General features: G+C 40.2%; 3 protein-coding genes, 1 non-coding gene and 1 pseudogene across 5 annotated transcripts; 3 read left to right on the top strand and 2 right to left on the bottom strand.

Moving 5' to 3' along the window:
* Window positions 1–1,258: 1,258 nt before the first annotated feature.
* On the bottom strand, window positions 1,259–4,522 carry LOC121787423 (transcription initiation factor TFIID subunit 15b). Of its 2 annotated transcripts, XR_006047493.1 has the most exons (7): window positions 4,176–4,522; window positions 3,905–4,061; window positions 2,568–3,213; window positions 2,120–2,270; window positions 1,944–2,022; window positions 1,515–1,726; window positions 1,259–1,406 (listed from the first exon to the last, which is right to left on the bottom strand). XR_006047493.1 is itself a non-coding variant. In XM_042186133.1 (6 exons), the coding sequence occupies exons 1-6, from the start codon at window positions 4,354–4,356 to the stop codon at window positions 1,612–1,614; spliced, it is 1,329 nt and encodes a 442-aa protein (XP_042042067.1). In that variant the 5' UTR covers window positions 4,357–4,522; the 3' UTR covers window positions 1,259–1,611. The 2 variants fall into 2 exon arrangements, 1 of the variants encoding a protein (XP_042042067.1); XM_042186133.1 differs by having other exon boundaries at window positions 1,259–1,726.
* Window positions 4,523–10,774: 6,252 nt separating this feature from the next.
* LOC121787426 (DNA-directed RNA polymerase II subunit RPB7-like) lies at window positions 10,775–13,628 on the top strand. Its single transcript, XM_042186136.1, has 7 exons — window positions 10,775–10,919; window positions 11,694–11,838; window positions 11,944–12,109; window positions 12,191–12,241; window positions 12,635–12,700; window positions 12,807–12,875; window positions 13,324–13,628. The coding sequence occupies exons 2-7, from the start codon at window positions 11,723–11,725 to the stop codon at window positions 13,387–13,389; spliced, it is 534 nt and encodes a 177-aa protein (XP_042042070.1). The 5' UTR covers window positions 10,775–10,919; window positions 11,694–11,722; the 3' UTR covers window positions 13,390–13,628.
* A 202-nt stretch (window positions 13,629–13,830) lies between these two features.
* TRNAG-GCC lies at window positions 13,831–13,901 on the top strand. The gene has a single exon. It is a non-coding gene; the product is annotated as a tRNA-Gly (tRNA).
* A 378-nt stretch (window positions 13,902–14,279) lies between these two features.
* On the bottom strand, window positions 14,280–16,764 carry LOC121786972 (annotated as a pseudogene).
* Window positions 16,765–21,036: 4,272 nt separating this feature from the next.
* On the top strand, window positions 21,037–23,923 carry LOC121787418 (cation/H(+) antiporter 24-like). Its single transcript, XM_042186128.1, has 3 exons — window positions 21,037–21,336; window positions 21,492–22,496; window positions 22,596–23,923. Exons 1-3 carry the CDS (start codon window positions 21,142–21,144, stop codon window positions 23,787–23,789), a joined length of 2,394 nt encoding a protein of 797 aa, XP_042042062.1. The 5' UTR covers window positions 21,037–21,141; the 3' UTR covers window positions 23,790–23,923.
* The last annotated feature ends 69 nt before the right edge of the window (window positions 23,924–23,992 follow it).

Consider the following 23,992-nt stretch of genomic DNA (forward strand, 5'->3'; position numbering starts at 1 on the left):
TATTTTTTCATGGACAAATGAAATACAAGTTTAAGTACAAAATTAATAGAATTAATGTTCCATGGAATACAAGTTTAAGTACAAAATTAATAAAATTAATGTGAATGTGTAAAAGCTAACTTAAGTGAATGGATAAAAATTTAAAGAAAAATAAACATTTCTCATTGGTGGAGATAATATAAAAAATTTCTTTTACCCCATTCCGGTTTGGGGATGGATTCATATTAATTTAGAAAGAACGATCGAAATACTACTTGTTAGTAACACACTTTATCTTATTACCAATCACCGCAGCTACATGAATAGTTAGAATATTAATAATCATCTTTAAATGAAAACTTGACAAATTTTACACCAAGCAACCTATATTTTCGTGATAAGAAACACCTTAAATCTGGTGTTGCTAATATAGATATATATGAAATTAACATTATGCCAACACCCAGAAGACAAATAATTCGAACACGCAGTATCAATAGAACATGATAAGCCCATATATCATTCATCAAAACAACTTTCACCAGTGTTTTTACACATATTTTTCTAAATCTATTTCTCCCACGAATCTATGAAAGGTGGAAGCTTCTGTATGCAACCTCGAGAAAACACTAAGGGCAAGCAAATACGGCATACCGGCATAGATCTTTTTTCAAAACTAAGGACGAGGACATGTCATTTTAAGCCATTCTCAACTTAATATAGAAATCCTGGAGTAAAATCGAGCATCAAACACCGGAGGGGTAATGTTTCTGAATAATGGGCAGTAGCACTCTTCTAGCAAAGTTTGCACAAACTGGATGTCAGTTCATCAAACATTCCCGATGCATAAGTTCTGGAAGACACGACTAGTTCTCCGATCAATTAAAACAGACAGCCAGAGAGAGCATGTAGAACGTATAAGCTTATATAGCAGCCCAATTTTCTGCCTCTTGCAAGACACTTCCATGACTAGCAGGATTGGGTTTTAAGATGGCCCAATTAACCTCATAGTATGCCATGAAACGGCAAAATCTAAACCAATGAAGGTAGACGAATCTAAGAAAACATATGGGCTAAGAATGAACGAATGAGGTTTATACCTAAGCCGGATATCACATTCAAAGTTCTAATAGTAAGAGATAGTAGGATAAAACAACATAAGAACATTATCCCGTACAAGTTAACCACACACTCAGATAAACCAACAGTTTTGGGCCCGCGTGCAGGTGCCAGCACAAAAAAAAGAAAGCAAAATGAATAAGAAAATAGGATGCATAACTTTCAGAACATACTTGTGTATAGAAATGATGCAGATACGAGAAAGCTGCACCACAAAATTAAAGTTCAACTTAGTAAGAAACACTCATGACTCACCTGACAAGTTCAACCTACCTTTAGTAGCAGCATTTTGGAGAATCCACTTCCCTCTATAAAAACATTCACACAGTTCATATCAATCCTTAACTCCGGACCAAGGTGCTAACAAGAGATGGAAAGGAGATAAGGTATATTGTTCAGAGCAACGAACAACCTACCTCTCATCTCCAGTTAGAGAACAAATCCGCTTACGGAATAAAAATAAAAACCACTCCCACCATTAAGACTAGTACATTAATATCCCTTCTGGTGTGTCTAGTATGGACGCGAACGATTTCCGCCATGATAATTTCTATCTGGACCAGATGAACCACCATCTCGATAGTTGTCTCTCCGTCTATCACCTCCATAGTTGCCTCTACCACCGCCACTGTAAGCAAAGAGAGTCATCAAATATAATAAACATCATTAATGCAAATCAAGGCATTTACTTCAAAGCTTATAAATTCAATGCAACACATGGAAATAGAGCAATATATACATAAAACAAAAAATGGAGACAAAACTGAACCACTAGAAAGAGCATGTGAAAAAAATTATACTAACACTTATAACCGAAAAATGTATTTGAGAGAGCATTCACTTACCCGCCACCATAGGAGGGAGCTTTTGGAGCAGATTTCTCAGCCATTGTGACGCTAATTTTGTGGCCTCTCATGTCATGCGCTGTTATTAAAAAAACAATGTAACCAATTACAGATAAACTGAGAAAGAAAAGAGAGAAATCTATCATATTCGAGGAAAAGAAAGAGAAGCAACATACAGTTGAAGAAACCTCCAGCTGAATGTGCTGCAGATGGATCTTCATAAGATAAAACACCATCGCCTTTATTCTTTCCTTGTTCGTCTGTGTATAATTTGATGCTCCAGGGCCACTGGTCTTTGTAGCCTCGTTTTTGTTTGATCCTTGCTACCTGAAAGTTGGAAACAATACAAATTAAGTTAATCAAACTCAAGAAAACCTAAATCAGACAACTGTTTCATCTGTACACAAATTCAATTGATAGCCATGTCTTTTCAATGTATCCCCAAGCTTAATATTGTTATCATATTTTCAGCCATAGTCAAAACATCAGTCACGATGAAGCAAAAGGGACTAGATTCTAATGATATCATAGATGACCTGACACAAAATGTATATAGCTACACCATTCCTTCAAAATATACATAACTGCACAATTAACTGAAATTAGACAAAAAAATTGCATTACTTGGCCGATACTTCCAAACAGTTCTCTGAGCTCATCAGTGGTGACATCTGGAGGCAAATTTGATATGTAAATTCTCGCATTATCACAAGAATCCCCACAATTTTCGTCACATTGCTTGACCTTATCAGGAACCTCTGCTGGAGCACTGCCATAACCACCTGGGTTTCGAGGACCTCCACCATATCCACCAGATGAACCCCCTCTTCCACCTCCGCGGTTTCCACCTTGACTATCGCCACCATACCCAGCCGGGGCACCATATGATGGAGGGTGCGAATTATTTCCCCCAGTATAACTTGTAGGTGGAGGGACTGAATCAGGAGCATAACTATGGTTTCCACCATATGCATTCGGGGGTGCATAACCACCAGCACCACCATAAGAAGGGGGGGCAATGGGAGGGCTCTGTCCATAACCACCATCATCCCTTCCTTGACTACCACCCTCGTAACCATTTCCACTGCGACCACTGCCACCATCATAATAGTTACCTCTTCCACCTCTGCTGTTTTCATAACCTCCGCCTCTTCCACCTCTACTTTGACCACCACCACCACCTCTACCCCCACGGTCATCACCACCAGCAGGAGACTGTGTACCACATTTGTTACACTCAGTTCTTCGGGCAAAGTTCACATTCCCGCAGCTACATCCATAGATGCCATAAACAATTACCACCAGCAGATAAAGGAAACTCAGATATCATATCCACTTGTTGATGTCAAACATCTTATCACACCAAAACATCTATTCAACCAAATATCCATTCTAAAGCAGCACGACAAGAACATAAAGCAGAGATGAACCTTTGAAAGTTACCACCCAAAAGAACACACGCATCATCCAATAAATGAACTAGAACTCTTAACAATTATGACACCAGCTCAAGGTTATGCATTAGAGGAAACTGAAATTTCTATAATCAAACGCCATCTGATTCAAAAAACTGGTATAAGACAGGCTTTAGAACTGTACAATAATTCAAAATTAATCACATTGGAATCAGTTCCTTGTCAATGAAACAAAGCATCGGTAAAAACATGACACAAGACACAATATGAGAAGAAAAGATAACGCCTTGATGAATCCAGCAACTATAAATTTGCACTACTTGATGTCATACTACATCCAAAACTAAACAAAGCACTGTAATCAATTTCCCTCCCACCCATCAAAGGAATGTAAAAAAGTAAAAATGAACTTTATAATCACAAAGGAATGCTTTCTTCAGGTACAACTCTACTTTATCACAACACCGTCCCCATAAAGAACATAACATAATCATAAAAATTAATTGAACATGTTGAGATGCACAAACAGCTCTACAGCTCTGTTACCTTTGATTGGGACAACGCCAATCACCTTCCCTGCCGCTTCCACCACCCCGACCACCTCCCCTACCACCGCCGCCACCACGTCCACCACGGTCCCCTTGGTATCCACCGCTTCGATCACCCTGGTATCCACCGCCGCGATCTCCCTGGTACCCACCACCTGCAATTAAATAACAGATCTAATATCATAATGGCTCAAATCAACAATTAAAACGGAAACCAACTCAAATCTTACATGAAAAAACTGAAGCAGAAAAAACAATTAATCGAATACCTCTATCACCTCCGTATCCACCACCACCACCGCCGCCTCTTCCACCGTAGCCTCCACCACCGCTTCCTCGATTACCGTATCCTCCACCTCCGCCACCGCCATAACCTCCGTAGCTTCCTCCGCCTTCGGAACCACCGTATCCACCACCGCCATAACCCCCATCTCCTTCTTGACCGTACATCTTCCTATATCAACTGAGGAAAGCAAATCAAATAAAAAATTCTCCCCCAAAATAAGCGAGAGCGCAGAGAAAAGAGGGCTTCAAGAAGATTGAGCTAGGGTTAGGGAATCACTCTGAAGACCGTCTTTCAAGAGAAAAACGAGATATTTTTGCTTTTGGATTTGGATTTGAGCGTGCAATCACCTGCGGTCGGGCGTATATACGTGATGCCGTTAGCCAATCAAGGCGGTTTAAGTCATTCTCGCTAGAGCATCCGCAATGGCGTCCGTCTCGTCGGACGTCCGCCATTGTGCAAAGGTGACGCGGATACGGACGTCCGCTGCGGACACCGCGGTTCCGCGGCGTTCCCGGGTCGTCCGTGGCGACGTCCTTGCGGATGTCCGCCATTGCGTTGACCCCACGCACGTCCGCGCGGAAGCCCCGATTATTTTTTTTTTTTTTTCAAAAATTCTATAAATACGGCTCGTTGAATTTCATTTCATTCGTCTCACTTGTATTAACGAGTATCTCTCTCAAAATACTTTTTTTCGAAGATAAATGGAGCACCACGATTTGGGGTTGGGAGACATGGCAGAGAGTGGCGACGAGGGGATTACCGGCGGGGACGACGAGGGTACTGGCGATGGGGAATCCGAGGAGTGAGACAGCGGTTTTTTTGTAACTATGTATTTTTTTTTAATAATTATGTATATTTTTTTGGTACTATGTATGTTTTTTTTAAATAAAGTGGTTGCAATTTCTCCGTATTTATGTCGAAATTTTAATTCCGTAAATTATTTAATTTGGTGAATTTGTGAATTTTTATTATTGTGGGAAGCCCGTCAGGATGTCCTTGGGATGTCCGCCACTGTGCAATGGGATGTCCTTATGACATGGCAGTGCAGTAGGAAGTCCTTATGACGTGGCAGGAGGTGTTTTTGGGAAGCCCGCTTGGATGTCCTTCGGGACATCCGCATCACTGCGGATGCCCTAAACCAAAAAAGGTAAGAGCATCTGCAATGGAGGACTTCCGCGCGGGACGTCCGCCATTGTGCAACTGTTCAGCGGATACGAACTTCCGATACGGACACCGCCTGTCCGCGCCTTTCCGCTGACGTCCGTCGGGACGTCCGCCATTGCGTTGACTCCCACGGACGTCGGCGCGGAATTCTCGATTTTTGCATTATTTTTTTTTTTAAAAATTCTATAAATACGTCTCGTTGCATTTCATTTCATTCGCACCACGTGTTTTGCGCAACGTCAGGAGGCAGCGCGCAAGGATGTGGAGCGGGCAATTGGTGTGCTCCAGTCTCGATGGGAGGCAGTAAAGGGTCCATCACGGCTGTGGTATGTTGACAGCATCGCCGACATCATGTACACATGTATTATCATGCACAACATGATTGTAGAAGATGAAGGCCCAGCGCTGACCGATTGGGCCAACGATGATGCTACGGCTGCGGGTCCAAGCCACGGCGTGGCCACTGGCAATGTACGCATGGGGATACCCCATGACGATGTTGAGCGAGTCCGTGCATTCGCCGACATGCGCCAAAAACAAGCTCATGTTCGACTCCAGAACGATTTAATTGAAGAAGTATGACAGCGGATGGGTCGTCGTTGATGGAGTTTTTAATTATTGAAATGTATTTTTTTTGTTTTGGTGAAATGTACTTTTCTTTTTTTTAATTAATGAAAATTTTATTCCGTGTTCGTTTAGAATTTTTCTTCCGTAAATTGCTTAATTCCGTAAATTGTTAAATTGGTTAATTTGTGATTTTTTTTAATGTGGGAAGTCCGTCGGGATGTCCTTGGAGATGTCCGCCACTGTGCAGTGGGATGTCCGTATGACGTGGCATCCGCAGTGGGAAGTTCGTATGACGTGGCAGGAGGTGTTGCACCACTGCGGATGCCCTAATACTAGAAACTACTAGGGTCTAGGAGTATTATTATTTTTATTTTTAATTAGGTGTAGCATTTTTAAAATTTTCACATATTTAAATCTTACCTAAAACATTTTTAGTCATTTTTTAAATATGGTTTATTGATAGAATTTGTTATTTTACCTTTTTCACAATAACCACAAAAGTATCATATTCATTTTTCACATAAATACGATGCCAGTCCCACAAAAATATTAAGAAAATTATTTCTAATAGATTATATTTTTAAAAGACTAACATATTAAGCTTTAGAAAACACAAAAGAAAATCATTTTTATTTGAAAAAATCTATTTTTTTAAAGAAATAAGAACTGTAATTACTTGATTTTGAAAATTAGTATAAATAACATGCCATAATATATTGATACTAAAAAAATGTAGTTTCTCGCTTTTGGTTGTAGTGTTACTGTGATCTTGGACTAATAGGGGCGAACAAAATATCCGAAATTTGAAAATCTAATTCGGAAATCGGACCTAATCGAAAATTTTCAGTTCAGGTTTTTTTGAATTTTCGATTGGTATTGTTTTAGAATTTAAAATCGAATATATTTGTATACTCTATATAATAATAAAAATGAATTATACTCCCTCCCTCCATAAAAATTAGTCTGATTTTATCATTTTGAGATGCTAAAAAAAATAGTCTCATTTTTTAAATATAAAGTTTCTCTCTCTTACTTTACATCTTTTTTCTCCATATCTCTCTTACTTTACCTCTTTTCTCTTCTTCTCTCTTATATTACCAATTTCTCAGTAAAACTCGTGTAGCACACAAATAAAACTATTTTTTTTGGTCGGAGAGAGTAGTTAGGTCATCTGCAATGCTGTCTCTTATCCGTCCTTTAACCGTCTCTTAAATTACTATTCTTGGGCCCCCTGTATTTTTTTACTTCATCTCTTAACTAATGGACGGAACCTGCAACCCTCCATCTCTTATCCGTCCCTTAACCGTCTCTTAAATTACTATTAATTCAATTTCATTTTTTATTTTTATTTCCAACAAATTCAATTAATAAAAAACACTTCATTAAATAAAATAAAATTACAACGTAAAATAAAAATACAACTTAAAATTCAAAAAATAAAAAAATACATAATTAAAATCCTAAAAAATGAAAATTACATAATTTAAAATACAATTTTATAGAAAATAAAAAAACTACTCCGCCGGCGAATCATCTCCCGAAGGCGGTGGAGGTGCACTGAAGCCACCTAGAGGCGGAATACCAAGTTGTTTTGCCATAAACTCAATTCCGGCAAAATAGGCTTGGTATTGGGGAGGCGTCATGCGGGAAGTGTCCGCCATTGTGGTGGTCATGTACATGGACATTAGGGAGTTCGAGGGTGCCCCCGAGCCCGTCTGGCTTAATTCGGCTCGGCCCTCCTCCCTTTAGCCGCCTTCGCCGCATTTCTCCCTTGCGGCCGCCGGCGCACACGGGAGGACCCCCCGGCATCGTATGTCGTGCCCTCAACCTCCTGCCAGGCAAACTCTTGTGCGGCGCTGCCCGAACCGCCCTCACTAGACGAGTATTGGCCACCCGCTGTGTGCTTCGTGCGCTTCGAGGTCGAGTCCGAGCTGGACCTGACACCGCCGACCCACCTTTCCTCGTCTTTGACGACCTCCCAAACATCGACATGTTTAAATTGTTTGCCGGTGTCGTCGAAGTAGACTCGCAAAGCCGACCTCAGAATGTCGGCTCCCGTGGCTCCGCTTTGGTAATGAGCCGCTTCACTCTTGTAGATGGCGAAGAATTTTTTGACCTCTTTGTCGACTCGGTCAAAGTGAGCGCGGAGCATCTTAAATGTGCGGCGGCGGGACCCCTTCGGCTTAATCTCGTGGTAGGCCTCGGTGACCTTTTCCTAGAAGCGCTTCCAGGATTGTTGATTCCCGACGATGGGATCGTACGAGACGCTGATCCAGGCGTTGTACACAACCAGCATTTCCTTGGGGCTGTACGGATGCCGGCCTAGATCCTCCTCCTCCGCCTCTGCCCTGGAGCTTCCACCACCTCGGCCTCTTTCCGGAGTGGGTTCAACTGAATAATCCTCCCGAATCTGGGATAATCCCTGCGAATACCTCGGGGCGGAGGGACGGGCGTATGCATCCACATCAAAATGAGGTGGTTGGTACCCCCTGGCGTCGACGAACCGGAACCACCACCCAGGACATTGTGCATGCCCCCCAGTCGCCGAACGCGTTGATGTCAAACCCGTCGGAGCCGCCACTGCCAGAGTTTCCGTCGCCGGACATTTTGTGATAAGAGGTTAGATGAAAATTGGAGAGGAAATGAGGTTGATTTGAGAAGAATATATGTGTATTTGTGTGTTAAATGATGATGAATTAGGAGTATTTATAGAGTAAAAAAGTAAAATAAAATACAAAATAAAAAATGGTAATATTACCATTTTTCGATTATATTTTTTTTAAAATTCGAATTAAAAAAAATGATTTATTGCGTCAGGGTGACGATGCCTACTCGCGGGTCAGCGAGTGGCGTCACGCATAGCGTCGGAGCGCGCCACGTCGCGCGGGCACGTGGCGAGACGGCTCGCCATCCGTCTCGGCGGGACGTGACGCTTGGCGGGCTGGGGACGAGACGGGACGCTGCAACGCGCCTCGCCGCCGTCTCGTCCCGGCGTGACGGGTTACGAGCCACCCGCGTGACGCGTTGCGGGTGGCCTTATAAGCCTAACAAGTACAAAATCTTTTGTGTTGAGCAATTCTAATGGTATTTTGCTAGATTTCAAATTATTTTGGTATTGGATTTTTATTTTTATATTATTATGTAATTTTGGGTTTCTAGATCGGAACACATTTCATAGTTTGACTTTTGAATTTTTGGATTCGGTTTTCGTACAATGCGGGTTGAACTAGATTCATTTTTCACAGTAACATTTTGGATTTCCAAGTCGGGTCGAATTGGGTAAAGATCCAATCCGGAAATCCGAATGCTCACCCTTAGAATGTCAATCTACAGGTTAGTCCTATTCAAATTACGAACACGTTAAAATATTATAGAGTTATAAATTTTCTAAAGTTTAAATTACATAATAACCTAGCAAGCTAATCGAGCTAAGCTGATAAATTTTGAATAAGCATGTTAATACTTTATATCCAGTTAAAATATTATAGAGTTATAAATTTTATAAAGTTTAAATTACACAATAGCCTAGCAAGCTAATCGAGCTAAGGTGATAAATTTTGAATAAGCATGTTAATACTTTATATCCAGTTATTTATTTTGAGTATGTTAATTTGAATGAAGTATGAACGAATTACGAAGGAAATGGGAAGTGTGTGTGATAAAGAGATGACTTATCTACATATGGAGTACTACATGCTAATGCTATATTGTATACTCTTTGTATAAGAAATGTTAATGTATAGTAGGTATTAAATAATTGTAACATGCTCCCTCCGTCCGCCATCAGGAGTCCCATTCCTTAGCGGCACGAGTTTTAAGAAATGTTAAGAAAAGTGAATGAAAAAAGTTAGTAGAATATGAGTCTCACTTGTATATATTAATTTTAAATGAAATGTGAGTGAAACCAATTAGTGGAATGTGAGACCCAATTACTATTTATGGTAAAAGTGAACCGAGACTCATATTCGACAGACGGAGGTAGTAGAGTAGTATATAAGTTGAAGAAGTAAATGATGCAGAGTTAGCCAAGGAGGTTGCTATCTCTTGCGCTTCAGGGCATGACGTGCCCTCTAGTAACTCGTTGATGAAAATACCCTTATATATCCTGACCTTTGGATGAACAACGCGATGTAATCGGATCAAATACCCTAAGAATGCAATCACATCAAGCTTAATGAACACAAAGATGAATATCATGGCTCAAGGGGAAATATAGTGACTATTATAGTCTATAGAATTCAAATATGTCAAAGCAAAATAAAAACAATTCAATGGAAAAATGTAAATCCTATCGGAATTTGAAAAACTCATCCAACAAAAAGAAATTTACATCTAATTGGAATGAATAAAGAACCCAACAGCTACCTCACTTTATATAAGAACAACTATATATGATCAGCACCAAATATGAAAAAATTGCTCACCCTCAGCTCTAGAAGCTCGATTCCAATCATGTAACTGCAATGAAAGTGGGGAAAAATCACAAAAATAAATACTATAATCTTTTCACTCCCCCATTTTATTCATGGTTATCTTTAAAATCTTTTCACTTCCACTTTTTCTAATTATTAAATAAATAAAATATTTTCACTTTTAAAACCTTTTTCACTTCCAATTCTCAGTTTCTCCAAAACTCTAATTTTTGTATATGTATAGATAGATTAATTAACCATCCAAGCAAAACTAAACTTAAAACAATACTACTTGAATTGAGTTTCATGTTTTGGGCTTTCATATGGGGCCTTCTAAGCTACTCCATAAAAGAACACCCATTTACAGGCCCAATCTATCATATTTTTCAAATCTAAATAAATTATTCGTTCTAATAAAAAGGAAAAAAGATTAATTATTTTCGCGTTGCTCTCTCTCTCTCTCACACACACACACACGCACACACACACGCACGCACGCACGCAGACGCACTGCTCCGCAATCTGAACGACTGAACCTTAGCTCGGCGGCGGCGCTCTAGTCCACCGGCGCCCGACGTAATAAGGTTGGAAGCAGCAGCATCATTGACCACTACTATCGTAGTATTATTTTTGTGATCCGTTTTTTTTGTGAAATAATCGCGATTTTGAGCTAAAAATCCCTAAATTTTGAGCTAAGAATTCGTTCATTTTTATAAGTCGTTGTTTTATTAATGAAATAATGTGATTTAAAGCTAAAAATCCCTATATGTTTTGCATCAAAATTTGATTTGAATTTGGTACTATATGGTAATGAATAAAGACCTAGTACAAAGGGCATGAATTTGTATGGGATTGATCCCCCTAGAGCTCAAGTTTTCATCATGATTGAGTAGTTTTGTTTTCATTATTTTGATTTCTCCAATCTTACCTCGTTCAATGGGATACGAATCAAATCAAGCAAGTTAGCTCAAATTATAGAAATTATCAATGGTTTAGAGATATTCCAAAGTTCATATCTATCTTAGTAAACAATGGATTGCTTATTCTATTTTAAATATAATTAGGTTAATTCTCAATAGTAAATCCCCTCTAATCTTTGATGTAGATCTTCTCGTAAATTTTTTACTTTACGCCTGATAGTCTAAGATGATGTGAAGAACTTTTCATGCGATAATGTCTAGTTGCTTGCTAAGAGAATGACTATACTATGCATATGTAGGCACAAAATCATGTAATTCTGTTTAGTATCCAAACTGGAATATGATGAAATTCTCAAATGCCAACTTCCAAGTTGCATGATTATTCTTTTGGAGTTCAAATTTTTCAATAAGAAACTTTAACATAGTATTGCTTATCAGAACTTAAGTTCTTCAAGAAGGGGAGAAAGATGTTTTTCCACATGGTATTGGAGAGAAACATGCAACTACACCCTCGTCACTTTGGCCGTGATCTACGGGATAAGCTTGTAGCCAAGCTCATGAAAGATGTTGAAGGCACTTGCAGGTTACTGAATTATGATTCTACATTCACATATTTCCTTTTGATTTCTGGGTGTTGATGTTGGTTCAAAAACGAGGTAATCACTCTTCGTCTATTTTGTTGTTACAGTGGTCACCATGGGTTTATTGTTGCAATAACTGGGATTGAAAGTGTTGGGAAAGGTCGGATTCGTGATGGAACCGGATTTGTTGTTTTTCCAGTTAAGTACCAGTGTGTTGTTTTTCGACCTTTTAAGGGAGAGATTCTGGAAGCTGTTGTCACAATGGTTAACAAGGTAATATTTCTGATTGTCGTGCCATGTTGATGTCATGCTATATGTATATGCATTGCATAAACTCTGCTTTGATATTTTCAGATGGGATTTTTCGCTGAGGCTGGTCCTGTCCAAATCTTCGTGTCCAATCATGTTAGTGGTTTTATTTTAGCTTTTTTGCAATATTTACTCTCTTACTATTATATGATTACTATTATTATTTACAAATTACGAATCTTTACATTGCTTAGGATGAAATCATCTTGTACTAGTTTATCGGCATTGTAGAATATCAATTGATTAAGTATGAACAATGGCTACAAAAATTCTTGGCATAATTTGATAATCATATTAACTGAAGGATTTGGAGTCAGTGGAAATCTATTATAACAAATTTATCTAATATTGTTCTGATAAATTCCTTCTACAATGGAAATGTGTTCATGACTCTTTTTTTAAAACTATTTCTGTCTGATTTGAATTTATTAGATTTTAAATCCACATTATATTGAATGATTTGAAATCTTTCTCTTTCTCTCTCTGTAGTTGATACCTGATGATATGGAATTCCAACCCGGTGACATCCCTAATTACACTACTTCTGATGGATCAGTACGTAGCCCTTCCTCCATCTTTTTTCCGTCACAAGGACATGATTGCTGATCTTTAATCAGTGTAATTAGTAAGCCCTTTGGTTGTTTCTTCAAATCATTGACAGGTCAAAATACAAAAAGAAAGTGAAGTCAGGCTGAAAATAATTGGAACTCGGGTTGATGCTACTGAAATTGTATGCCCTCTGTTTATTTATTTACACACAAGAAATACTTTTTTCGCTTTTGTTTACCTTGTTGTGTTTCATTGCTCTTGGCTTTCTCATGACTTTGATAGCTTAAATTTCTCAATTATTTATTACTTCTGCACTTATATCCATGGACATGTGATTGGCCGAGTCTCACTTAAATGATAGGAGTACTATTGATACCTTATGTTTACAAAATGTTCTGCACCAAAGTTGTAGTTCTCCCTCAACAATGTTCTGCTTCCCCCGTGCTTTCTGTATCTATATTTTACCCTTTTTTTATGAATGATTTCTTCTTGGTTGAAAATTCGAATTCTATGGTTAAAAGTATAGAGCCTTTGATTGATGCTATGCTTTTTATGGGTCTACGGTATCCGCACCTCTTCCTTCAACCCTATAGTGCCACTAGCTATGACATTTTGGTTTGTTTTTGCAGTTCTGCATCGGCACCATCAAAGACGACTTTCTGGGTGTGATCAGTGATCCGGGTGCAAACTCATGATGTGTTTGGTAGGCCGTTGAACTCGACTTGACTGCATTGTAATTTCACAGCTAAATTGTTGCAGTATACCTCCTCAAAATTGGCCTCAGTAGCTACTAGTTGAATGCTGAGAATGCTCTGTAATGTATTTTAATTTTATGGAACATCATGGTGTGAAGTTTGTGAGAAAGATATCACGCTGACTTTTATGTGTAGAATTTAAATTTATAGTACGAGTAGTAATGTTTTTGTATTGCTAATAGAGTATTATGAGCCTCATGTCATTAGAGAGAAATAAACTTTTCAAAAGTAGCTAATTTTTGTAAACATGCAATTGTGACTTAAAATGTTTCATTTTTATCTCAAAATTGATTAAAAGTGAAACGTTGGCAATGCAATTACTCTTGATATTTTTATCATGATCTGAGATTTATAAATAAATATACAACATACAAACAAGAAGCACCAGTGGTCTAGTGGTAGAATAGTACCCTGCCACGGTACAGACCCGGGTTCGATTCCCGGCTGGTGCATTTCTTTTTCATTTTTAATGCCTATTTATATTGCATAAAAATAATTTTATACTACTATGATAGTTTGGTTTGTCAAATTTCTTATCGTATATTGTCACTAATGACTTTAAGTTACTCTTAAAATTGTAGTAATACTTACAAGGAGACGATGAAATACTGCACTTTGGTCTAGAAAGTTGTTGGAACTACTTTTTTTACAAATTTTTAAGGTTGCGAATACATTTTTCTTAAAACACTACTTACCCTAAATAATTGTAGAGTAGCTTAATAAGCGCTACAAAAAGCAATGAAAGTTGGGAGGAAACTCAATAAATCATCCACAAATAAGGACCAATGTATATATCTAGCTCTCGCTTTAATGTCGTATGAATTTCAAAACATAACCGTTTATTGCTTCCTTCTACTCTGGTGTTCGTCTATTGTTACAAAATGAAATTATAGATAAATCTGACTGGATACCTTAAGTAACGATAATCTTCAAGATCCTATACTCTCTATAACGTCCCGTTCGCCTACGCAGATAGGTTTCTCGTCAAAAAGCAGCTCAAAAGGCTCGAAGAAGCAGATGCTTTAGGCACCAATGTTCTCAATGACAGCTCCTTTATCCATCCTTTTCACAATCCCGGCTATGACCTAAAGCGGACAACAAAAATTGGCTCAGTTTTGAAAAAAAAACAAGTTGGAAATTCTAGTTACATCGATGTTATCTGTTTATTTGGCATCAAAAACATTCGGAATTTCATTATGATATAGAATATGGTATGATTGAATGCTACCTTCCCTGGTCCTAATTCATAGCTTCTTTTCAATCCTCTGCTCAACAAGGTCTTCACGGTTGTTTCCCATTGGACGGGAGAAGTCACCTGGAAATGTCGACATGATACGAATGATTGGATGGTAATGTGGTTCCGAATGAGGATTAATGGAGGCTGATGTTTACCTGGCGAGCCTGTATTTTCTTGATTGTTTCTGGGTCCGCATGTGGCTTTGCATCAACGTTGGATATGACTGGTATTCTTGGTTTTCTGATTACTGTTGATGCCAAAGCAGCTTCTAATCTTGACACAGCAGGCTCCATAAAACCCGTGTGGAAAGCTCCGGCAACAGCTAAACGGACCTAAGTTCATAGTTGAGGTATAAAATCTGATGCACATATTGACACAGAGCAATGCTGAGAGGAGTGGATTACTGTCATTCGAGCTTTAAACGCTTTCGCCTTTGCTTCAACCGCTTCGATTCCTTTAAGGCCTCCCGAGACAGCATAGTTTCCCTATGAGAAACAGTACTCAAATAAATTGTTTTAGGTTATTAGGAGAGCTGTGTTAGGATAAACTAACTCTAAAATTTGAACTTACAGTGCACAAGAAATTGGCAATTTGAACTTTATTTGGTTCGTCTACATCTTCGTTCGCAGCATGACAGAGTGCTTGCACTTTATCAGAGTCTGGTCCAATAATACTAACCATGGCACTTTGAGCAGCATCAGCGGCATCCTGGTGGTAGCAACAGAATAAGTTTTTATATCTAGGATCCATGACGACAATGCACATAACTATTGTTTAGTTGAATGCATGTACCTGCATTGCCTCACCCCTTAACTTGACTAGCTTAAGCCCATCCTCAAAGCTGGACCAACAACAAGCACATCATCAGAGACGAGATTTACTCGAAGCATAATGCTATCTGAACAAAACAGTTGATTCAGTTGGTAGTATACCTGAATGCTCCAGCAAATGCAAGGGCCGTGTATTCTCGTAAGCTTAAACCACATGTGACATCAACAGAGTCAATTATTTGCTGACCTCCATCGCAGCTCGAAGCACCTAAACTGCTGCTAAACTTGTAACATAGATAGCCGGCTGGGAAATTGATCCAGGAAATATATAAGTTCATCAGTTCCTTTTTTTTAACAAGAAATGTAGTATTTTGAGAATTCAGAATGTGTGTCCTTTGATGGAGCACTATAGTCTTGGATCATATCAAGAAAAAGTCTCTGTTTATCCTCTTTCAAGACTACGATAAGAATGGTTTTTTTGATAATACACCATGACTCAGGATATGACAGTTTACCTGGCTTAGGACAGTGGAATCAAGTTTCTCTTTTGGCCCAGTAGTGCAAATATCCAAAAGGTCGAACCTTAATTCAATCAAAAAGGAATGGTGTAAGATACTGAACTTCTAACATTAGAGAGGAAAATCAACCAAAAGAGATCCTCAAAAGTCAAAACCAGTTCGAATGGTGATATCATAAGTAAAACAGCCCATCATTTGAACATGCCGCAGTCATCAGCTAAACAATTCCAAGTGACTTCATCATGTCATGATAAAACCATTACGCGTTCTGTTTGTTCGTATATTATATTATAATGACACATTAGCTTAATGTCAACATCTAAACCTCTCATACAGTAATATTTCGATATTGTCAATAAGAGCCATTGGTAACGGACAGTTGGACCATAAAAAAGAAATAAGGTGACAAAAGTTAGCACACCTCAAGGGAGCACCATGTGACAACATTGTTAAGTTTCAACTTCTTCAATTATTCAACATGATATTCATCTATGATTAATTTACGCAACTTCAGGACATAAGATGTCAAAATTCGACAACAAATAACTGTAGCCAATAGATGTAAGATTTGGTAAAGCAAATAATTACCGCACAGTAACGAACCTACCCTAAAATATCATTAGCTCTCTTGTATAATTCAGCTGCAGCAGGCACCTTTTGAGCCTCCACTCCCATTCCAACAGCTTGTGCACCCTTCAAAGTAGTACAAATATGATTAATTGCATAAATAGGACTCAACAGCCTTCAGTGAAGCATCAACAGATACACCAGAACAAAATCCTAAATGCATTTTTACAAAACAGTGACAGTTCAATGAGAAATAGTGGATTAAAGTTGGGCATAATTAGCTTTTAATTAAAGCTTGAAGTTGGAGATTAGAGAATAATTAACTAGTGTTAATTATCCCACATTGGAGGATTAACACATATTTTAATGTGTTTAAATTAAGTAACTTTATGTTACTTAATAATTATAGTGGACCAAGATGGGTGAAAGAGCCCACACGCGCGCGCCGCCGCCCGCCCGAGCCCGTGCTCGCGGGCTCGGGCTCGGGCTCGGGCTCGATCTTGGATCTTGGCAATTGGTCTTTGGGCTTGGTGCTTGGCCCAAACTAATCTTTTTAGACCACCGCCGAGTCAGCAGTCCAAGCGGCTTGACACATCGTCAGGCGAGGCACAATCACGGCTGCCACATAAGAAATCCACACGCGAAAGGCACACTCCTGCCACACGCATGTAACCGACGACGGTTACGAATCTGCCATGATGAGCCTTCAATGGCTTGGTTGACCCTGCATGGTGGTTTGGCCTATAAATAGGCTAGTCATACCACTGCATTACTACACACAAACAAGCATTCTCTGCATTCATAAGCTCTCTCCCTCTCTCTGGATTGTTTTTCTGTCGAAAGCTCTGCCCTCTCCTCCATCCAGTTCGCCGGAGCTCTGTTGATTGCGGTGCTGCTTCACCAGAGACGTAGCCGTTTTACCTTTGGGGACGACACGCCAAACCGAGAGCACTACCGGGGCGTATCTCGTCTTGCGGGAAGAGGCCTCCTCGACTCGGCTACGGTTTAGTTGTTTCGATTTTCCGTTGTAATTTTTAAGTTCAGTTTCTCCTTTTGTATTCTTTCTTTTGGGTTGTATTACGCCCGGTTGTATCTCTTGTAATCCCCAGAAACCAACAATCGCAAGACGAGATATAACTTGCTTTTGAAGGAATTTGGACTCTAAACTGAACCTAAAAACTTTCGAAACATTTAACACCTTTGCTGGAGATGTCGACTGAATCCAACACCGCTGCTGCCACCACCACCGCCGCCATTTCCTCCACCATGGCGACCACTGGACCTATCAACACTTCATCGATTCCGTCGATGATGCCAACCCCTGGGTTCTATCCATCTTCATCAACAACCCCTTGGGTGTATGTTAACACCCATGGGCTCACTGGCGGATCCACCTCGAGTGGAACAGTTGGTTCCACTTTTAGTGGTTCCTTCGGATCCTTTGATGGATCGAGTGCTGGGGCCTTCAGGTCTCACACAGGTGCTGGGGCCTTCGGGTCTCACACGGGTGCTGGTTCCTTCGGGACCAACACGGGTATTGGCTCCTCCGGGACCAATATGAACATGACGGGCTCTATGCCCAACATGACCATGGCGGGCTCTATGCCCAACATGAATGGTGGGGGCTCTATGCCCAACCACGTTGTTGGCTCCTTCGGGGGCAACGAAATTGGTTCCTTCCATGGACCAAGTGCGGCACCTTTGACACCAAGAATGATGCCACCTGCCGAGAAGCCACCGAAGTTTGGAGGATCTGACTTCAAGCGGTGGTACCAAAAGATGTTGTTCTACTTGACAACATTGGGCGTCGACAACTTCCTCACGAAAAACGAGCCGCCTGCGCTAAGCAACCAAGAGACTAGGCTCGAAGTCATGGCGGACTATGAAGCTTGGAGAAAAGGGGATTAGCTATGTAAAAATTTTATTTTAAGTGCATTAGATGATAGCCTCTACAATGTATACTCCAATGTAACCACATCTAAACAAATGTGGGAAAACCTAGAAAAGAAGTATAGCATAGATAATGCTGCAGGGACTGAACAAGTTGTAGCTTCCAAATTTATGGACTACAAGATGGTCGATTCTCGACTTGTCATGGAGCAAGTCCAAGAGCTCCAAATGATCATCCACGCACTAGTGGCTGAAGGGATGACCTTTCCCGACAAATTCCTAAGGTGCACGATCATTGAAAAGCTTCCTCCTAGTTGGAAGGACTTCAAGAGCTATCTCAAGCACAAGCGAAAGTAGATGACCCTTGAAGACTTGATCGTGAAGTTGCGCATTGAGGCTGATGTGCGCAAAAGCGACCAAAAGGCTAAGGGCTTCACCCCACTTGAAGCCAAAGCCAATCTGTTGGAGCGGGGCGGTCCCTCCAACAAACGCCCTCGCCCAAATCGTTCAAGTGACAAAGGGAAGGGAAATCAACATATAAAGAAGTTTGAAGGCGATTGCTACAAATATGGCAAACCGGGCCACTTTGCAAAAGACAGCCGCAGCAAGAAGAAGAAGCCGGCTACCCACGTCATTGAGAAGGAGTTCAAGGACTGGGATGAAAACGACCTCATTGCTGTGGTCATTGAAGAGGTTAACCTTGTTGATAACAAGGGTGGCTGGTACATCGACATCGGCGCTACTGCTCATGTCTGCTCAGATAGAAGCAAGTTTGCCTCCTACACGGCTGTTGAAGGGAGGAAAATCAACATGGGGAATCAAGCATCGTCCAAAAATCCTCGGCGTTGGCAACGTGATTCTCATGATGACGTCTGGCGTCACAATCACTTTGAAGGATGTGCTGCATGTCCCGGACATCCGCAAGAACCTAGTGTCAGGATCAATACTAGTTAATAAGGGGTTTAAACTTGTATTTGAGTCTGATAGGTTTGCTTTGTATAAGTTTGGAAAATCTCTCGGAAAAAGTTATATAACCGATGGGATTTTCAAGCTTAGTGTGGCAACTCGCAGTGTTGCAAAGCCACTGACGAATAATAATAAAGCATCTACTTCCTCTTATTTGACCGAGTCTTCAAATTTATGGCATTGTAGATTGAGACATGTAAATTCAAAAGTCATTAAAAGATTAGTGAATTTAGATTTACTAAAGGCTAATGAAGTGGATACCCAAGATAAATGTGAAATTTGTCTTGAAGCAAAAATGACTAAGTTGCCGTTTCACTCAGTTGAACGAAGCACAAAACCCCTTGAATTAATTCACACGGATGTATGTGATTTAAAGATGGTGCAAACTAGAGGTGGTAAAAAGTACTTTATCACTTTCATAGATGATTGCACAAGGTATTGCTACATTTATCTTTTAAGAAGTAAAGATGAAGCAATAGAAGCGTTCAAAAATTATAAGAACGAAGTTGAGAATCAACTTGGTTGTAAAATCAAAACCATTCGAAGCGATAGAGGAGACGAATATGTAGCCCCGTTTGAGGAGTTATGCAACGCAAGTGGTATAATTCATCAAACAACTGCTCCATATTCACCACAATCTAACGGTGTTGCAGAACGCAAAAATCGAACTCTAAAAGAGATGATGAATGCACTGCTTCTGACTTCAGGATTACCACATAACATGTGGGGGGAAGCCGTTTTGACAGCCAACTATATCTTGAATAAGATTCCTCTCAAAGGAAAAGATGTTACTCCTTATGAGCTGTGGAAGGGAAGGAAGTCATCCTACAAATACCTCAAAGTGTGGGGGTGTTTGGCAAAGGTGATGGTTCCTCCGCCCAAAGAAGTTACAATCGGACCTAAAACGGTTGATTGCATCTTCATTGGATATGCACTTAACAGTAGTGCATATCGATTTGTTGTTCACAAGTCTGAAATATCGACTATCACAGTAGGAACAACAATTGAGTCGAGGAATGCTGTATTTCTCGAAAATACATTTCCTTGCAAAGACAAGAAAAAGTCTCAACCAATTCTGAGACAAGAATTGAAGAAGCCACTAGTTCTAAACCAGTGGAAGAAGAAGCCACTAGTTCTAAATCAGCGGATGAGGAACCTGAATCGCGCAAGCGTGCAAGGCCCGATCCAAAGGATACAGTACTAAGACGTGGTAATAGAGTCAGAACACCAAAAACATTTGGTCCTGACTACATTGCTTTTATGTTAGATGAAGAACCGACATCTATAAAAGTAGCATTCGATGGCCCAGGCGGGTTACATTGGAGAGAAGCTGTTCAAAGCGAAATTGATTCAATTTTGCTAAACCACACGTGGGTGTTGGTTGATTTGCCCGAAGGTGCTAAACCTTTAGGATGCAAATGAGTCCTTAAAAGAAAGTTTAAGGCCGATGGAACAGTTGATAAGTATAAAGCCCGATTAGTAGTAAAGGGTTTTAAACAAAAGGAAGGACATGACTTCTTCGATACATATTCACCTGTAATTGTGAATAAAATACTTTTATTAATCTACCGTATAAAATGGGAATAAAAAAAATAAACAAAACTATACACACAAAGTGACAAAACCGAAGTTACGCTAAACCGTTAAATTAGTTTCTTGCAACGTCATTTCATGGCAGCAAAACATGATCCTCTCTCTACTGTAAATCCATGGAGGAATTCTAGAAAAATCAGAAACCTTCAAAATGCCGGCGAATTATCCTTATATATGTCGGACGAGATACAACGAAAATCTGTTCGGCGTTTTCTATGGCCAAAATCCGTTAAAATCCTCTTTCCCCCTAATTATGGTGGAGCTAACGTTTGTCATCATTGTCTCTCGCGTCGTCCGCCTCCTCCTGAAGCCATTCGGGCAGCCCAAGATCATCTCGGAGATCATTGTGAGTGAGTTATAGCATCTGGATTCGTTTCAATTTGTGTTAATTTTGGTTGTACACTAGGTGTTTGTGGAAATGTTGGTATGGACCTTAACCTAATTATTTTACTACATGCTAATTTGTTCTTTTTCGTCTTTGATTGATGTCATGATGTGTAGGGCGGAATTATACTTGGGCCATCTGTGTTATGCCGTAATGAGAAGTTTCGAATGTATATGTTCCCTGATAATGGGTATTATGTGATCAAGAATATGGGAATTGTAGGATTCATGTTTTATCTCTTTATATCTGGTGTGAAAATGGACATATTTGCAGTACGGAAAGTGGATAAAAAGCATTGGTACATTGCCCTGTTTGGGGTGATGGTGCCACTTTGTTGTGGCGTAGCTGTTGCATTTTATTGGAGGAAGTCTATGGCTCCCGAGCTGGTGAAAGCTTCTGCGGTTATGGGGATAACCTCATCTTTGGCTATGACAGCCTTTCCCGTTCTTTATCCAATCATGAAGGAGCTCAACTTACTCAGCTCTGAAATTGGGAGGGTGGCGCTATCCATTGCAGTGATCGGTGATGTGATAGGAATGAATGGTGTAGTTATATTCGAGGCCTCCAAGCAAGGTGAAAACCGTCCTATAGCTACTTTATGGTACATCATCTCGTTGGCTGTGGTTCAAGCGTCTATATTTGGCGGTGTGAGACAGTTCATGATATGGATTATCAGGACAACCCCTGTAGGGAAGCCGGTGGATCAGGTGTATGTGATTGGCATATTGTTGGGAGTTTTTGTTGTTGGTTTTGTTGCTGACGCGCTGGGGCTTGCTATTGCCAATGGGCCGTTGTGGCTTGGCTTGGCCGTGCCTGATGGCCCTCCGTTAGGAGCCATTCTAGTGGAGAAAAGCGAGACCGTATTGACCAACATTTTCATGCCATTCTCTTACATGTATGTAGGCATGATAACAGATCTTTCGTCCATGAGCGGCCATTGGGAATATCTGCGGCCGCTGCTTTATGTGGTCTTGACTGGATACATCATGAAAATGGTGTCCACTCTTGCCATTGCCCGTTTCTTGGACTTGACCATTAGAGATAGCCTCACTCTGAGCCTGATAATGAGTTTGAGGGGTGAAGTCGAGTTTTTGTTGTTTATCCATTGGATGGATTTCAAGGTATCTTTATATCTGTAATACTAGCTGTTACTTATCAATTTTTGGTGCACAGTCTATCTCTCTCCCTCTTTTCTCATGATCTTTTTGTGGCATTTGCAGATTCTGCAAGTCCCAGAATTCACAATGCTGGTCCTGTTGACAATAGCTGTGACTGTTATAGCTGCGCCCTTGATCAGGATACTCCATGATCCTGCGAGGCCATATATGCTGAACACGAGGCGCACAATACAACACACTTTTCCTAACAGTGAACTCCATATTGTAACGTGTGTCGATGAGGAAGAGAATCTGTACGGAGTGATGAATTTACTAGAGCTTCTTAATCCAACTGCTAGCACTCCTATTGCACTCCATACTTTACGCCTAATTGAGCTTGTTGGTCGTGCCAACCCAGTGTTCATCGACCATGAAAGTGAAGAGGAAAATGGAGCAGAAGGATGCAGATTCAGTTCAATACATAATGCTCTAAAGATTTTTGGTGAAGCTAGAGGTGAGTACATAACAATGCATTCTTATACAGCAATTAGTCCTAAGAGAAGCATGCATCAAGACGTATGCGAGCTAGCTCTTACTAAGCAAGCGTGTTTGATCATTGTACCTGTTCCCCATATAATAATTGATCACACGAGAGGAACGCCGGCAAGGAATTCAACCTCTCAATCACTGAGTTTTAACATGTTGAAACACGCGCCTTGCTCGGTAGGAGTTCTAGTGAGCAAGAAGGAGTACCCAAGTCTTATTTCTGGTGTTTTGAGAAACTCAATGCATCACTTTATCCTTCTATTCATGGGCGGAGCAGATTCTAGAGAGGCACTTTCTTATGCAGACCGTGCTGCTGCTAGATGTCCGGATATATCACTCACTGTCGTCAGATTTCTCTCGCACGAAAACGAGGGAGACATCGAAGTGGAGAAGAAGCTTGATGATCAATTGGTGACGTCTTTTTGGGTGAAATACGAAGCAAATGAGCATGTCGTCTATCGAGAGGCAGTGGTGAAAAACGGGGAGGAAACTCTGGCTGTTATTCATGCAATGAATGACGTGTGCTATGATCTTTGGATCGTGGGGAGAAACCATGTAAATCCTGTTCTCATTCAAGGACTATCGAATTGGACTGAAATCGGGGAGTTGGGAGTTATTGGAGAGTACATCGCATCCTCTGACTTTAGCAGTAGTAACGCTTCAGTTTTGGTGGTGCAACAGCAAATATTAAGAGGCCAGAGAAAGAATTCAGGTAGTCTAGTTGGACGATTCTTGTTAAATCAAAATTGGAAGAAGTTAGTGCATATGTAACCCTTAATTAGGCCTTAGGATATTACTGACACAAATTTAATACGTGAAGTTTTTTGATCTACTTAGTTCCGGGATGCTGTAAATAGATGTCATTTTCTTCATGTAACCCCAACACCCATTCCAAATTGTGGCAAAAAAAGTTCACTAAGTTACATATATTGTTTGGAAATATTCCTTTTTATTTTGTAGTGACTCGACTTAGT

The sequence above is a fragment of the Salvia splendens genome, chromosome 22 (assembly GCF_004379255.2).
Source record: "Salvia splendens isolate huo1 chromosome 22, SspV2, whole genome shotgun sequence".
Lineage (NCBI taxonomy): Eukaryota > Viridiplantae > Streptophyta > Magnoliopsida > Lamiales > Lamiaceae > Salvia > Salvia splendens.